Raw genomic sequence first — 18360 nt, forward strand, 5'->3', positions numbered from 1 at the left:
GAAGGGTCCCGGATTCGATTCTAGTCAAGGACACATGCCCAGTTATGAACTCGATCCCCAGTAGGGCGTGTGCAGCAGGCAGCCAATCAATGATTCTCTCATCATTGATGTTTCTCTCTCTCTCCCTTTCTCTTATTCTTTCTCTATAAATCAATTTAACAAAATTTAAATAAACTAAAATCCTATATAATAAAAGGATAATATTCAAATTGTTCCCCTCTACTGGACATTTGACCAGAGTTCAACAAGGGAGTGAGGCTGGCCGGCCAACCTCCCGTGTCTGCTCCCCTGGGCCGGGCTGGGCCTATCGCCCCAATCGGGGAGGGACAGCCAGACACCCCCGCCCCCCGGACACACACACACACACACACACAAATTCATGCACTGGGCCTCTAGTAAATTAATAAAACTACTAATGAGAGAGTAGAGCTGGGGTTAAGGAAATGGAAGCACAGTTTGGTTGCAAATGATCTGTAGACTCTAGAGTGGAGTGCCTGTCTCTGGCTCTTCTCTCCTCCCAGGAAACCCCTCTGTCCACAATGAAGGATTTGGACAGTTCAGCACAGAGGTCTTATGTAGACAGAATCCTAGAGGACTCTGAAGAAGGCATTGATTGTCTCCAGGTATCTATCTTACAGGTCTATCTTGATGGCCAACTGAAGGATTCAAAGTTAACTAAGGTGATTCTCATGCTGACAGTTAGGGAAGACAATATTTCCCCATGTCTGGCCTACAGTCACCTCTGGCATTAATAAATTCTGCAAATTATAAAATTAGGATTAAAGCATGCAAGAGAGCTGGGAAAATCTTTAGAGTTCATTCAACATTCAACATTTTCCCTACTCTCTCATTTTATAGATGACAAAACTGAATCCACACAGTAGTTAACAGCTTGCCCAAAGTCACATAACAGATTAGTGGCCAAAGTCTATGGCTCCCAATACCTAGAGCAGAGGCCTTCCCTTAATATTTTAAATTCCTTTAAAAAAACATTTTATATCTTTAGAGAATCTGCACAGGAGCAAGCACAAAGTTTGCACACAAAAAGCACACTAATTTCCCCTCTGCTTTCTAGAAAATAAAGGAATATTTTTATAGAATACCAACTGAATGCCAGGTGCTATGGGGAACAAAGAAGCATAAGACCCATTTTTCATTCATCCAGACATCTTCTTAAGCACTAAGACTACTAAGCAAATCTAAAAGACAGATTCCTGCCTAAGGGGCTGATGTCCTTGAAACAAAGTGGTATCAGAAAGAAAGCCATCAATCTTTTCAAATACAGCCCTGGGTGGTCCAAAGGTTGATTCCCACGTATACAAACAGCTAACAAATTGGAGATCTAACCCTCAAATACAAAATGATAGACATATTAGGAATGAAAGAAATTCACTAGAGCTTACTTTGGTAGAATGTGCTAGAAGGAACTGCTATAGAGGTGAACTCTGCAGTGTTTCTGCGTCCTGGTCCCACAATTCCATGACTTCATAGTCAACAAGGGAGGAAGGGGGAATAGTGTACCCCTTACTTGGGTAACTACATAATTATTAACACCTTAGGGAGCAAGGCAGGGTAAGGGGTGGGGTCTCTTTGACAGATAAGGCACTGAAGCTCCAAGGGACAGGTGACCTACCTTCAGGGTTAGGAACCCTGCCTGCTCCATGCTATAAGAGTCTGAGAAATGAGTCCTCAAGGAGGAAGAGACATAAGTCTCATTTATAGAGGGAAGATATTTCCAGAGTATGGAAAGACCTCAGACCCCCTGTCAACCTGGGAGGGAAGAAGGGCTGGAGGAGAGGGAAGAAGGGCTGGAGGGGCGGGGTGGGGTGAGGTAGGGCGGGGCTTTCCTTGAGGCTTTGGCCTCAGTCCCTCCTCCCTGGTCCCCCATTGGGCCAGTGGCTCCTGCAGCCCTGCCAGTGAGGGACAAATGAAAAGGGCTGTTGATTTTTCCCCCTTGGCCATTCAGAATTTCCCAACATATATACTGAGGAAGACCCTGCCCTCTCCTCACTTTTTCTCTGGACTTGTCCCTGGGCTGAATTTAGTCCTCTCGGGGAGGGCAGGGCCATGGGAGTCCTGTTCATGCTCAGGGTGGCTGTGGGCATATGCTATGCCACTTTCAGTGCCTCTGCCTGGTAAGTCCTTTCCCCCACCCTCACTCCCTGCCAAGGTAGCCCCATTATCTCAGCCCTGTTCACCAATGCCTCACTTTTTCTCTCTTTGGTAGGTCAGTGAACAATTTCCTGATAACAGGTCCCAAGGTAGGATGCTCTCTGGCTTCTGTTTTTACCCATTCAGCTTCCTAAGGGATCTCTTTGGGGGAAGGAAAAGAGGGGAGGGAGATAGTACCAGAATCCCTCACCCAGAAGAACCCATGATTGTTCCTTCATAGAGAGCTAACCCATTTGAGTTCTGCCTGCTCCCCAGATGACCTGATCTGAGCTGGGCCCGAAGCTCATAGCCCTTTTCCCTTTGCAAGGCCTATCTGACCTACACTACCAGTGTGGCGCTGGGTGCCCAGAGTGGCATTGAAGAGTGTAAGTTCCAATTTGCTTGGGAACGCTGGAACTGCCCTGAAAATGCTCTCCAGCTCTCTACTCACAACAGGCTGAGAGGTGGTAAGTTTGTGCACTTGTACAGGGGGGATATGTGCATGGAGGTGGGCTTGCAGTATGTGTGCATGTGTAGCATATATGTGCATAGTGATATGAAAAAGTTATCAGTGATCTGCTGACCTGCCACTTCCTGGCTGTGTGACTTGACTAAGTTACTTCCCCTCTCTCAGCCCCAGTTCTGTTATTTTATCATAAGACCAGCCCACCAGGAGCATTGTAAGGATTGAATGAGGTGTTTCTATACAAATGTAATAATTACTCTGTTTTTAAAAAATGCATGCCTATATTTGTGTGTTTGAACTCACTTATCTTGCACTGATTTGAACGAAATAAAAATGGGGAAAAGGCTCTGCGTTTGTGAGGGAATATCTCATCTGCCCAGCTGCCATAAAATCCCAACAGCATAGGAGCTGAGAGATCACATTGAGCTGTGCCTCAGGTGGGGTATGTGTGTACACCTGTGTGTGCATCTGTGCAGCTATTTGTAACTGTGTAGTAGTTTGCATAGAAACAATAAAGAGTTGCCAGAGAAGAGTTGGGGGAAGGAGTAAAGAAGATGAAGACAAAAAGAAATATCTCCCTGTGGGGTATACAGAAAGAATGGGGAGTGCATGGAAATGAAATGGGACAATGTTTATAAAGAGTTAAGATACAAGCTCATTGTCCTAACAGGTTTGGCTCAGTGGATAGAGCGTCAGCCTGCAGACTGAAGGTTCTCAGGTTCAATTCAGGTCAAGGGCATGTACCTTGGTTGTGGGCACATCCCCGGTAGGGGGTGTGCAGGAGGCAGCTAATCAATGTTTCTCTCTCATTGATGTTTCTAACTCTCTATCCCTTTCCCTTCCTCTCTGTAAAAAATCAATAAGATATATATATATATATATTTTTTTTTTTTTTAAAGAAGAAGATACAAGCTCATGCCCTAGCTAGTTTGGATCAGTGGATAGAGCGTCGGTCTGCAGACTGAAGGGTTCTGGTTTGACTCCAGTCAAGGGCACATACCTCGGTTGCAGGATCCTTCCTGGCCTGGGCCCTGTTTGGGTCATGTGCAGGAAGCAACCAGTTGATGTGTTTCTCTCATATCAATATTTCTCTGTCTTTCCCTCTCTCTTCCACTCTCTCTAAAAAGCAACGGAGCCCTAGCTGGTGTGGCTCAGTGGATAGAGTGTCGGCCTGCGAACTGAAAGGTCCCAGGTTCGATTCCAGTGACGGGCACATGCCCAGGTTGTGGGCTCGATCCCCAGTAGGGGGCGTGCAGGAGGCAGAGGATCCATGATTCTCCTCATGGATGTTTATCTCTCCCCTCTTCCTTCCTCTCTGAAATCAATAAAAAATATATTTTAAAAAAATATATTTTAAAAAAAATAAAAATCAATGGAAAAATATCCTCTGGTGAGAATTAAAAAAAAAAAAAAAAAAAAAAAAGATACAAGCTCAGTAAGTGGTAGCCATGATCATTATGATTATTACAGGGCTCTAGTTGTATGTCAGAAGGAAGAAAAGGTCCTCTGTTTCCTAAGACAGCCTCAGGGCATGAGTCCTCAATGCCAGAGGCCCAAAAGCAGTGGGTAATGACCAGAGGCCTAGGCTGGACTTCTGGAGAGAAGAGTCCTGCTCTCAACACCACAGCTGGTGAGGAAAGTGGCCTTGGTCCCATCACTCTTTTGTCTCTGGGTTTTACTTCTAGAGCGTGGGGATACTCATTCCTGCCTGAATGAAGTAACAAGATACGTACTGTTCTCTCAAGTAGAAGAGCATCCTCTTAAATTCAAAGGGGCAGGAGACAAGGGAGAGGAACAGCATTGCTTTTCCAAAGCCTCTGTTTTAGGTCATCAGAGTCCACGTTTCGAGTCCCCTTTCTCTCTCCAAAGCCACCAGGGAGACTTCATTCATTCATGCTATCAGCTCTGCGGGAGTCATGCACACCATCACCAAGAACTGTAGCATGGGCGACTTTGAAAGCTGTGGCTGTGATGAGTCAAAAAATGGAAAAACAGGTATGTTGGGCTCTCTAATGGGAGGGAGGGATGAGGAGTGCAGAGCTGCGTGTCAGCCAAGATGACCATGACTCTTCTCCTGGGACTTCATAGGGAACTGTACACAGAACTTATTCTTTTCATATGTATAGGAGGCCATGGCTGGATCTGGGGAGGCTGCAGCGACAATGTGGAATTTGGGGAAAGGATTTCCAAACTCTTTGTGGACAGCCTGGAGAAGGGAAAGGATGCCAGAGCCCTGATGAATCTTCACAACAACAGGGCAGGCAGGCTGGTGGGTATGGGAGTTGGCCAGTCAGCCATCAGGCCCAGTATTGGCAACAGCTTCATATCTGTACAGCCTTTCACAACTTACCAAGAGCTATCTCATATCCATGTTTCAGCCTCACACCACCCAGCCAGGACTGAGATGGTTACCCCCATTCTCTGGATGAAAAAGCCAGTTAAGGCCATTCCAAGTGGCTTAGTCAAGGCAATACAACTAATAAGCATCATAGGCAGACAATGAACTCAGGTCTGGTGTCTAGTCCTCCTATCACTAAACCTGGTGCTCTGGCTCCTCCACAGGCAGGTTTCTGAGAGCCCAGAATCAAGGCCTTGCTTCCGTAACTTTAAAATTTTTAACCCTTTTGCCCAGCTGGTGTGTCTCAGTGGTTGAGCATTGACCTATAAACTAGGAGATCACGGTTTGATTCCCAGTCAGGGCACATGTCCAGGTTGTGGGCTCTATCCCCAGTGTGAAGCATGCAGGAGGCAGCCAATCATTCATTATTGATGTTTCCCTCTCTCTCTTCGTCTCTGAAATCAATAAAATATTATTTTTTAATTATTTTTTTAAAATTAGCCTGCTATATTTGGTCAAACATTTAATTAACTCAACTCTAATGCCTTGGCAGGGCTAGACCAAATGATTTCTCGGACCTTATGCAGCCCGTGGGCCGGAAGTTCCCACCCCTGCTAGGTATTCTGAACTCAGATCTGGAAGCAAGTTGGATTTAGAGCTAAGAGCATAGAAATTTCCCTTTGAACCTATATCTAGATGTCTTGGTTGCCCAGGGCAAGGGGAAGAGGTCTTCAGAGCAATTACAGATGTGGGTAATTGCTTTGGGGTAGGGGTTCAAACTCCAGGAGCTTCCCTCCCTCTGCGAGAGGTCTCAGAGCACAAATCCAGACCCCACAAATACTCTAGCCCCCAGATTCAAAACAATATCAGTGCTAATGATCATATTTTCTTTTATAATTTACAAAGTACTTTCTGGATCATTCTTATTCCAATTGGGCAGATAAAGCAACAAGCTCAAGTGATGAAGTTTGGGCCTGGAGTCTCGGTTTCCTGACTCCAATAATCTATTCAACATTTGCCTGGCTTTCTTTAAGAATCACCCAGTGGAGCTTTAAATTCACCAATACCAGGGCCCTTAAATCTATGAACATTCTAATTGATAAGATCTGAAGTAGGACCCAGGAAAAAATATTTTTCATGGGCTCCCCCAAGTAATTCCAAGGATCCTCTAAAATTTGGTCTTTCCTATCCAGAGCAATTCTCTCACTTGTACTATCTTTCTCTGTCTTTCTGTGAAGGCCGTAAGAGCCACCATGAAAAGGACCTGCAAATGCCATGGCATCTCAGGGAGCTGCAGCATCCAGACATGCTGGATGCAGCTGGCTGACTTACGGGAGATAGGAGACTTCCTAAAGGCCAAGTATGATCAAGCACTGAAAATTGAGATGGATAAGCGGCAGCTAAGAGCTGGGAACAGTGCCGAGGGCCACTGGACACCCAGAGAAGCCTTCCTTCCCAGTGCAGAGGCTGAACTGATCTTTTTAGAAGAATCACCAAATTACTGTATCCACAATTCCAGCCTGGGCATCTTGGGCACAGAGGGTCGGGAATGTTTGCAGAACAGCCACAACACATCCAGGTGGGATCGACACAGCTGCAGGCGCCTGTGCACTGAGTGTGGCCTGCAGGTGGAAGGGAGGAGAACTGAGGCCATCAGCAGCTGTAACTGCAAATTCCAGTGGTGCTGTATAGTCAAGTGTGACCAGTGTAAGCATGTGGTGAACAAGTACTATTGCACCCGCTCCCTAGGCAGTGCTTGGTCTCGAGGCAAGGGCAGCACATGATAACACTCCACACAAACTTACTTGTCCAGTTGAATGACAATGGAGGGGGACACAGCTTCTCCCTTGGACAGAGTATACTGGAAAATCACAGGGTTGGTCTTGATATCTGCAATACATGGGAAAATTGAGGCTCAAGATTACACAGCATACTCTTAACAGAGTATGAAATTGGAGCCTGGGCCTCCTAATTGTATCTTCCCACAAGTTACTTCCTGGTTTTTGTACCTGTACTTTTGGAGGTTATTTGGTTTGGGATCCATATCCAGAGGGACCTTCAAAGTAATGTTTCCCTGTAAGTTTCAGAACACGTTCAACCTAGCTGTGCCGCTGAGAATCAGAGGGAATGGAAGCAGAAAGTGACAGAGTTCTGTCCAGGCTCCTGAAGGAGCAACCTTCCCCTACTCTGACTAGCTCCAAAAAGACCAGCTACAAGTTTATGCAGATGAATGCAGCAGAGACCACATACCTGCCTCGTGGGAGGCTTGTAGTTGTGTTTTTCACCTGAGTATGCACTTTTGAAAAATTCTTCCCACCCAATCCTGGGGAACCAGGATCCAACATGACCTGAGGACTTTTCCAGCTCAGAAACCACCTTTGGACCATGGAGAAGTAATGGTCCCAGTAAGTGGACAGGTGACTACAACTTATCTATACAACCCTCAACCCCCAAGAGAAATCCCCCCCCACCCCCCAAAGAGCTGTAAAACAACTCTATTTTGTTTTACTCCCAGAATGTGAACTCAACTTTATTTTCCAATAAATGCTTCTAGAATATATATCCAGCTGAGACCTTTTATTTCTCTCTTTGGAAAACTTAGGATCAGAAAGGGAATGATGTATTCCAGTTATGCACAAAACTAAGTGAAAAACCAGAACCATCCAATCACCTTGACAACAGTGTTTGACAAATAATAAAATTGAGACTGAGAAACTGGCCAATCCAGATTCCCAGAAAAGAGGTGTTATTTTAATGCAATTTAAGCAACTTGAGGAACAAAGAAGCCCTTTGAACTTGAACCATATTCAAAGTGTGTTTACTCTCTTAACTTTGGCTTCCTGGGGTGTCTGTACACCAAGGACCTGGGCCCCAGGGCAAGAGACTAGGAAAGTTGTGGATTCTACCTTCCTCATTTGCATTTCTACATCTTCCACTGGCAATCTTTGGGGGAGGAGTAGTTTCCCAAAAAGAGCCTTAGGAGCTAAGCCACTGATCTAAATCTGAGCATCTCCATCCTGGGGGTCTCCCCTCTCAGCAAAGGCCAAGCCTAAGTTATTTTTAAATGCCAACAGGAAATAATTTTTTTTTTAATGAAAAGGAAGGTGAAATGTTCATTAAGGAACTTGGCATCTCAGTAGACACCATGAGCAGGTGCTTTGAGAGTCCACTCCAGTGCTTTTAAAACTATCACAGATGCCAGAGACCAGAGTCAATTTAGCCTATGTCAAAAAAACAGAAACATTTCCTCTACCTCCCTTCTTCTAAGGAAGGTAAAAAACACTACAGTTAGCGACAAAAAGGAAGAGTGTGTGTGTGTGTGTGTGTGTGTGTGTGTAGAGTTAGTAGAAGAGGGAATGGAAGAGATACTAAGCACAAAATTGTGGTGAATAAATAGGCAACCAAAAGATTATTTTCCTGTGACTCGGAGAAAAAGAAAACCAAAAACATAAAATTATCTGGTCTTGAGGTTAAACCTCAGTAAACATAGATGCCAAAGAACCCACCATGAAACCTGAGTTGTGATGCTGTGTTAGGGAAATGAACAATGTGGACTTTCTCCCTTTATTCCTAACTCAATCTCCATCCAAAGAACCCAAGTACCAGAGGCTTTGACATTTTCCCTGGGGCCTTGCTGACATTCCTTAGAGGGTTTTTTTTTAAAAAAACCATCCCCTGCTGCCCTGTCCAAATTGTCACTCAAGAAGAACATGCCTTATATTTTTTGTGGGTTTATATCTGAGGTTTTCACTAATGAAACCCAGAGTAATTGGGAATTCTGTGAAAAGTTTGTCAACTTCCCCAAAAAGCTCTTAGTCCTACTTCTTCCAAGCCTCTTCCATCCTCATTCATCTTACCCTCCTGGCAATCAATCACATCAACCAATCTTCCCACATGGATTCTGGGCCAGAAACTAAAGGAATTTGAATTTCTCTACATCCATCACCTTCCTGTCAGGGATTCATTCCAAGGCATTACAGTGTCATTCAGATTCATTCGTTACTACCCTACACCTCTTCCCTTTTGGCTCGTCCTTAACAAGCTGGCTATCATTAAGGTGACAAAACATTAAAACTCCCATGTTCAATAGGTTCAGGACCCAACACAGGAAGACTGGCCACAATCTGGTGGTGGATTTGAAAACTTGCTGAAAAAGGAATCAACTCATTGAGGGAAACCTGTTCCTGAGCCTACTCCCATATTTCAGTAAATCCAGGTGCTGTGTTTCATCATCTGGAGAACAGAAGCCTGTATTTTCTCAGTCTAGATTAAAAAGGGAAATATGCTTATGCTTGTCAGGCCCCTACAAAGGTTTCCCCCCTCCTCTTCCTCCTCTTCCTTCATCTGACTTTTGCTGTGGGTAGAATTAAGGACTCCTAAGAAAATCCTGAGGCCTTTACCTAGAGTTCCCTCTGGTCTCTTGCAATCTCCTTAGAGCTTGCTGGTGAGTTATCATACAGGTAAGGGTGGAAAGGAAGTAACTGAACACCTACTAAATGTCACATGCTTAAAATATATTATCTCCTTTAGTCCTCAACACTATCCAATTAAAAGGTTACAATTATTCCCCTCTTACTACTGAGGAAACAGGCTCAGAGAAGTTAAGCACCCAAGCTAAAATTAAACACAAGGAGATGGATTTGAATTCAGACCTGCTACCAACACTGAGGCTGGCTGATAAATCACCACTTGTACACCACCACTTACACTCTGGGAGCCCAGATAATCTTAACTGTCTTGACAGCTTTGTAGAGTGACTACTATTCATATGCAGTGAAAGGTGTCCTCTTTCTCCCTCTTCTGCAAATAGGAGAGTCACATTTCTCAGCCCTTCTCCAGAATGAAGAAACCTAACTTTTGACATGCAAAGGCCTTCCTTAGAATGATAAAGCCAATAGCCTAACTCCTGCTGACTTGGGAGGGCAGGATCCTGGTTCTCAGGGAGTACTCAATGAAAAAGGCTAACTATTATGGTCCATATTAGAGGTCAAAGTTTCAAAAGGAATATCAAAGGAGGGGTGTTTGTTTTAGAGGATAAAGGAAGAAAAAACAGGATCCAGAGAAAGACAAATTCCTAGCCCCAGATCACAAACTACTTATAATCCTTGATCACAAAAGATAGTGACTTAGAACCAAAATAAAGATGTTTGGGTTGCAAGAAAATGAAATGAAAGCAAGGACCAGAGCAAAGAATTCCAGAGGAAGTTAAAGATGTTTGGGTAGGACTCTACACCACCTAATTCTGAGGCATTCTCTACCATAGGAGGAAAGCTGGGTTTAGCCCTGAACACTCTCCGTGGCTGGTGCTCTACTCACCCTGTCAGGCTGATGTTTTCATCAGAAAAGGGATGTATTATGATCAATGGGAAGCATTAAAGAAATTAGGCCAGGGCTGTAGAAAGCTTCAGACTATACTTTAGGTAATGAAAGTAGGGATGTGGGTAAGAGATGGGTGGGATGTGGGTAAGGGAAAGTCCTGGTGGTGCACCAGGTACAGGTAGACCTGTACCTGTGCAGACCTAGATGGAACTCGGTGATCCTGAGAAGATCCCTTCTCATTTCTTCACCAAGAACTTCCTGCAGTTTATACCAGATCACCTGATTCAACCACCTGCTTCTTAAGAGTTCTTAATTCAAAGCTGAAGGAAGAGAAGCACATTGTACACTGTTCTGAAAGACAGTTAGGGAGAGGGAAGCCATTTCTTCCTGACTTGGAAGTGCTTATTAGGACATTTGCTGCATGTCTAACCTGAATCAGCACTGCTATATTGTAAGCTTACCAAATCTTCTAGGAACTTTCATAGAGTCAGGTCTTCAAACACTCCTTCTCTCCAAGCCAAATAACCCTAATTACTCCAGTTTTCCACTAGTTCTCTTTCATACTCTTTTTCTTAGACTGTCTTCAAATGCACCTACTTTGGGTTTCTATGAGGAGTCAAGTGGGGTGTGTACCCTTCTCAAACCTCAACTGCCATCATGTCTTTGCCCTCAAGTATCTGAAAAATCTACCTATTCTTGGCTGTCACAGAACTTTGATTGCCCTATCAGTCCCCACTTACATTTCTACCTTGTCCAAGTTCATGTCTAACCTGTAAGAATTTTTATGAGTTTATTTGAGCCAATTTGATGACAACTGCCAGGAAGCAAAATCTCAATGGATTGAGAAAATGCTTTAGAGAATGGCAATTTTGTGCCTTATTTTATACATTACAATAAAAGGAGGAGGCATAAGAAGGGTTACGTGAAAGTGAAATTCATTATTGATAGATGTAGAGATTGTGCCCTGAGGGATCTAGAGGAGGACAATACTCTTAACATTTCAAAGGTATGTTATCAAATATGTTACCTTAGATGCAAAAAGACAACAGACAGGCTCAATTAAGATAAAGATTGACCTTTATCAAGGAAGATACCAACCTAGGATATGAATACCTGCCATGACTTGTTTTTAGTTAAGAAGTTTTAATTTCAGACCATTCTATTTGGATACTTTTGATCTGAGTTTGTAAGGCGGTCATGCAGGCCTTCCACTGAAGCAAGTCCTACTCCATAGGGGTGTCTCCTGCACAGCAGCTCTTCCACTGTAGTCCTAGCTGGTCCTCACAGCCAATTGGCCTAGATGTCAACTCCTCCCAGTGACACCAACAGCAATCAAAACTCAACTACAACAAGACTGTACACACATAGCCATAGCTGGTTTGGCTCAGTGGATAAAGCATTGGCCTGTGGACTAAAGGGTCCCGGGTTTGATTCCAGTCAAGGGCACATGCCTGGGTTTCAGGCTCGACTCCCAGTGGGGAGCATGCAGGAGGCAGCCGATCGATGATTCTCTCTCAACATTGATGTTTCTGTTTCTCTCTCTCCCTCTCCCTTTCTCTCTGAAATCAATAAAATAATAATAACAATAATTTACAGTGATTCAACAGTAGAGTAGAGGATTCTGAGAATCAAACCAATGACTTGGAATATGAGGAAGTGTCATCGTGATAATGATAGGAAATAAGTAAAGAGTGTTACAATGCCAAAACCGGTTTGGCTCAGTGGATAGAGCGTCGGCCTGTGGACTGAGGGGTCCCGGGTTCGATTCCGGTCAAGGGCATGTACTTGGGTTGCGGGCATATCCCCAGTGGGAGATGTGCAGGAGGCAGCTGATCGGTGTTTCTCTCTCATCGATGTTTCTAACTATCTCCCCTCCTCTCTGTAAAAAAATCAATAAAATATATTTTAAAAAAAAAGAGTGTTACAATGTTTGTTATAGCAATAGAAAATAATTAGTGTTATAGGAAATGTAGAAAAATTATTTTTTGTGTGAAATACTTGTGTGAAATATTAAAGAGCACAGGGAATGACCACTCTGGCCAAGCCCTGGCTGCACCATATAGATAAGATTATAGCTGAATGTTACCCTTAGGAATGACGTATGTAAACCTGATAGATACCTTTTGAGTGACACTGTGATTGATAACCAGCTTGTACTCTGATTAACACTTGTGTGATGACATATGTTACTGATAGCCACCTGAACTGCTGTGGGTCAGAACAGGCTTAAAAATGGGTCCCCGACTTCAGTCATCGATCATCCTCTTGGTCCAAGCTCCACTCTGCCTTGCTCCACGCCGGACAGCAGAAGAACGGCTGAACCTCCAATCGTGAGACTTCAGTCGCCCTCCTCCCGCTGACCCAACCAGACGGCCAGCCACCCAAAGATGGATCCGCCACTGCCAGCAGAGGATGCCACTCTTCCCCGGGAACCCCGTTAAGTGTGAGCCCACGGCACCAGGAAACTTGTGAGTAATAAAGTATGCTGTGTTATTTACAACTGCATATTTTTGTGTGGTGTAATTCCTCTGGCAGTCTTAACTATATTAATATAAGGTCAGATGATAATACTACCCTCGGTCCTGCTTGTTTAGAGTAGTCTCTTCACTAGCAACTACTTAATGTCCGAACACCTGCACGGTTAAGTTTATCTCAAGAGACGTCTTGGATAACGCCCCATATACTCTACTTGAACAGGAAGCAAAAGACACCCAATCAGAAGAGCAAATAGAAAAAAGAATCCAAAAATGTGAAGATAGTGTAAGGAGCCTCGGGGACAACTTCAAGTGTACCAACGTTCCCATTATCAGGGTGCCAGGAAAAGAAGAGAGAGCGAGCTCGATATTGAAAGCCTATTTGAAGAAATAATGACAGAAAACTTCCCCTACCTGGTGAAAGAAATAGACATACAAGTCCAGGAAGCACAGAGAGCCCCAAACAAGAGGACCACACTAAGACACATCATAATTAAAATGCCAAAGTTTAAAGACAAAGAGAGAATCTTAAAAGCAGCAAGAGAAAAGCAGTTAGTTACCTACAAGGGAGTACCCATAAGGCTCTCAGCTGATTTCTCAACAGAAACTTTGCAGGCCAGAAAGGAGTGGCAAGAAACATTGAAAGTGATGAATAATAAGAATTTACGACTCTCATAGCCAGTTAGCCTGGAGGTCAAATCACCCCTGGTATTGCCGACAATCAAGGCTTAACTACAACAAGACTGCACACAAAGACCACTAGGGGGTGCACCAAGAAAAGATACAAAAATGCGGTGACAAAGAAACAGGACGCAAATGTCAGAAATGGAAGATATAGAGCTCAAAACCACACTTTTAAGGTCTCTCAAGAACTGTCTAGAAGCTGCCGATAAACTTAGTAAGGCCCTCGAAAAGACTGGTGAGACCGCCGATAAATGTAGTGAGATCCTCAAGAAATCTAATGAGACCCTCGATGTTGTGATAAAGAACCAACTAGAAACTAAGCATACACTGACTGAAATAAAGAATATTATACAGACACCCAACAGCAGACCAGAGGAGCGCAAGAATCCAGTCAAAAATTCGAAACGTGAAGAAGCAAAAAACACCCAACTGGAAGAGCAAAATGAAAAAAGGATCAGAAAATACAAAGGTAGTGTAAGGAGCCTCTGGGACAGCTTCAAACGTACCAACATCAGAATTATGGGGGTGCCAGAAGATGAGAGAGACCAAGATATTGAAAACCTATTTGAAGAAATAATGACAGAAAACTTCCCCCACCTGGTGAAAGAAATAGACTTACAAGTCCAGGAAGCGCAGAGAACCCCAAACAAAAGGAATCCAAAGAGGACCACACCAAGACACATCATCATTAAAATGCCAAGAGCAAAAGACAAAGAGAGAATCCTAAAAGCAGCAAGAGAAAAAAACTCAGTTACCTACAAGGGAATACCGATACGACTGTCAGCTGATTTCTCAACAGAAACTTTGCAGGCCAGAAGAGAGTGGCAAGAAATATTCAAAGTGATGAATGCCAAGAACCTACAACCAAGATTACTTTATCCAGCAAAGCTATCATTCAGAATTGAAGGTCAGATAAAGTGCTTCACAGATAAGGAAAAGCTAAAGGAGTTCATCACCACCAAACCAGGATTATATGAAATGCTGAAAGGTATCCTTTAAGAAGAGGAAGAAGAAGAAAAAGGTAAAGATACAAATTATGAACAACAAATATGCATCTATCAACAAGTGAATCTAAGAATCAAGTGAATAAATAATCTGGTGATCATAATAGAATCAGGGACATAGAAAGGGAATGGACTGACTATTCTTGGGGGGGAAAGGGGTGTGGGAGATGCGGGAAGAGACTGGACAAAAATCATGCACCTATGGATGAGGACAGGGGGTGGGGAGTGAGGGCGGAGAGTGGGGTGGGAACTGGGAGGAGGGGAGTTATGGGGGGGAAAAAGAGGAACAAATGTAATAATCTGAACAATGAAGATTTAATTAAAAAAAAAAAAGAATTTACAACCAAGATTACTCTACCCAGCAAATCTATAATTTAGAATTGAAGATCAGATAAAGAGCAAACCAGTATTACATGAAATGTTGAAGGGTGTTCTTTAAGAAGAAGAGCCTGGCCAGTGTGGCTCAGTGGTTTAGCGTCAACCTATGAACCAAGAGGTCGCAGTTTGATTCCAGGTCAGGGCATATGCCAAATTGTGGGCTCAATCCCCAGTAGAGGGCGTGCAGAAGGCAGCCAATCAATGATTCTCTCTTATCACTGATGTCTCTCTCTCTCTCTCCCTCTCTCTCTCTCTCTCTCTCTCTCTCCCCCTTCCTCTCTGAAATCAATAAAAATATATTTAAAAAGAAGAAGAGATAAAGCATAAGAACAATAAAATGTCAATAAATACATATCTATCAACAATTGAATCTAAAAATCAAAATAAATGAACAAGAATCTAATAAACAAAATAAACTGATGAATAAAATAGAACCAGAGGCATGGAAACATGGAATAGACTGATGAATCTCAGAGAGAAGGGGGGTCAGGGGATGGGAAGAGATTAACTAAAGATCTTATATGCATATATGCATTACCTATGGACACAGACAATAGAGTGGTAAAAACCTGGGGTAGGGTGGAAACTGGGTGGAGGGGTTGATAGGTGAAATGGAGGGGGTATCTGTAATACTCTCAACAGTAAAGATTTGTTATTTTTTATATTTAATATATTTTATTGATGGTTTTACAGAGAGGAAGGGAGAGGGATAGAGAGTTAGAAACATCAATGAGAGAGAAACATCGACCAGCTGCCTCCTGCACACACCATACTGGGGATGTACCCGCAACCAAGGTACATGCCCTTGACCAGAATCGAACCTGAGACCCTTCAGTCCATAGGCCGATGCTCTACCCACTGCGCCAAACTGGTTAGGGCAACAGTAAAGATTTTTAAAAAATAAATAAAGCAAGGAAGCAAAAGAGCAAGAAGAAGGAAGGAAGGAAGGAAGGAAGGAAGGAAGGAAGGAAGGAAGGAAGGAAGGAAGGAAGGAAGGAAAAGGAAAAAAGGAAAGAAGGAAGGAAGGGGCCATTAATAAAAATTTGGAATCCAGTTGTAATAACATCCAGTCAAACCCAGGAACCCTCTAAGCTGGTTTCTTTGTTCAGGCTCTCAGAAAGTAATTCCAATTGAAAAGCCAGAATGAAAAACCAGTTACCCATTTTTCCTCCTGCCCTACCTTAGCCTGGGTTTTCTCAGTCCTTAATGCACCTTTAATTCCACCTCGAGGATTTTTAAATAAATAGCTCACATAAAATCAGGGCTTCTTACTTTGAAACAGGGAGATTCAGGATTCCAAGCAAAACCTACCCAAGTTCACTGGTGCAAAACGAGGAGCCAGTGGGGCACAATGGGCCCCTGCAGGCACCTAGCAAGTCCAGGTCTTACAAGGTGGTCCTAGGTGGGCTTCTTTGGAATCCTGCCAAGGTCATCAGGTAAATGTCAATGTAAGAAACGTCAAACCTGCAAGAATTTTTATGAGTTTATTTGAGCCAAACTGACAACACTTGCCAGGAAGCAAAATCTCAACAGATTGAGAACATTCTCCAGAAATGGCAGTTTTGCACCTTATTTTATACATTATAATCAAAGGAGGAGGAGGCATAAAGAAGGTTACATTAAATTAATTATTGATAGATTAGGGATGCAGGAGAAAGCAAAGTGGGAAAATCTCTCAGATCGATAAAGAGTGAAATGAAGAGATGAATACTTCTTTTACATTGGTGGATATAGGATAGTGAACAATTAACATTTATAGCACATAGAGATGGTATGGGGCTGGGGAAGACAAAGGAGATAACAATGAAGGATTCCTTGGCCTCTTGTTCTGGTGTGGAGGTTGTGGACTGAGGGGTCTAGAGGAGGACAATACTGTGACATTTCAAAGGGAAGTTGTCAGGTATGTTACCTTAGATGCAAAAAGACAACAGACAGGTTCAGTTAAGGTAAAGATTGATCTTAGTTAAGGAAGATATCAGCCTGGGGCATGACTACCTTCCATGACTCACTTTTAGTTAAGAAAATTTTTAAAATATATATATTTTTATTAATTTCAGAGGAAGGGAGAGGGAGAGAGAGATAGAAATATCAACGTTGAGAGAGAATCATTGATGGACTGTCTCCTGCATGCCCCCTACTGGCAACCAAGCCTGCAACCCAGGCATGTGCCTTGACCTGGAATCAAACCGTGACCTCCTGGATCATAGATTAACATGTAACCATTGCGCCACACCGGCCAGACTCAGCCAAGTAATCTTGATTCTCAATCCCATCAGTTGAGACCTCAATCATCAAGGTCCTCCTGTGCTAGGGGCTTGAGGTAGTGTGGGGGCAAGAGTATGAACTTGACAGTCAGAACACTCTTCTTTCTCCGCTCTCACCCATGGAGAAGTTACATACTCTAAAATTCCAATTTTACTTCTCTTCTGAGGACTCCTAAATCCCCATCTCCATGCAAGCTCTAAGCACCACAGCTCTGTTTCACTGGCCTCTTCTACTCAAGTGACAGAATTTTCTCTTCTGACTTCTCTGTTTCCATCAGTGGTCTAATGAAACTTTCAGCAACTGAGGCTCACTTCTAAGTCATCCCTGATTCCTCCCTCTACTGAACTTTTCATATTTAGTCATCTTTCTTTGATTTGTCCTCCATACCTTCCTCTCCATTATCTTTGCTCTTTGCCTCCACTCTGGACTGACTATTGTACCTTGAACCTGATTTTCCCACTAACTCAATAGCTGGTATTTTGCCTCTCAACTCTGCACCTAACATAGTGTTACCATATTTATCTAATACTAGTATACCACACACATTCACGCATTTAGCATGACCTGATTTAAAAATAAAAACAAAAAAACTGCCCTGGCCAGTGTAGCTCAGTTGGCTGGAGTGTCGTCCTATACACTGAAAGGTGGCATGTTTGATTCCCAGTCAGGGCACATGCCCAGGTTGTGGGTTCGATCCCTGGTCGGGGCATGTAGGGCAGAGGGGTGTCAATGTTTCTTTTTCACATTGATGCTTCTCTCTTTCTCTCTCTGCCTTCCTCTCTCTCAAATCAATAATTTAATCCAGTGCACCAAAAGGTCACAGGTTTGATTCCCAGTCAGGGCACATACCCAGGTTGCAGGTTCTATCCCAAGCTGGGGTGCATATGGAAAGCAGCTGATCGATGTTTCTCTTACAATGTTTCCTCCTCCCTTCCTCTTTCTCTAAAATCAATACAAATATTTAAAACAAACAAACAAACATATCCTTGAGTGAGGATTAAAAAAACACACAAAAACTTTCAATGTCCTAGAGAATAAAATCCTAATTCTTTGGGCAAACATTTTAAGTATCCTAAACGTAGCACTACCCTACTGTAAACATTAACAAATTTTGTTCTATGAATATCTACTTATATAAAAACTATGGGTGGTGTTCATCACGACCATCAGAATCGCGACCAAGCAGAAGGAAGTCAGTCCTGCAGGGGTTGTCTTGGCAACGGCTGCACCCTCCCCCGAGCTGTTTCCGGTGAGGGCAGGGTTTGAGGCAGGAACCCACCC

The 18360-nt window shown here is 43.4% G+C and overlaps 1 protein-coding gene across 1 annotated transcript; it reads left to right on the forward strand.

Moving 5' to 3' along the window:
• Window positions 1-1927: 1927 nt before the first annotated feature.
• Window positions 1928-6739, forward strand: WNT8A (Wnt family member 8A; the record flags this gene model as incomplete). The annotated part of the gene is made up of 6 exons (XM_081091099.1): window positions 1928-2135; window positions 2228-2261; window positions 2480-2618; window positions 4487-4612; window positions 4744-4886; window positions 6194-6739. The coding sequence occupies exons 1-6, from the start codon at window positions 2068-2070 to the stop codon at window positions 6737-6739; spliced, it is 1056 nt and encodes a 351-aa protein (XP_080947225.1). The 5' UTR covers window positions 1928-2067.
• Window positions 6740-18360: the final 11621 nt, after the last annotated feature.

The sequence above is a fragment of the Myotis nattereri genome (genome assembly GCF_964212035.1).
Source record: "Myotis nattereri genome assembly, chromosome: 5".
In the NCBI taxonomy this organism is placed as follows: Eukaryota; Metazoa; Chordata; class Mammalia; order Chiroptera; family Vespertilionidae; genus Myotis; species Myotis nattereri.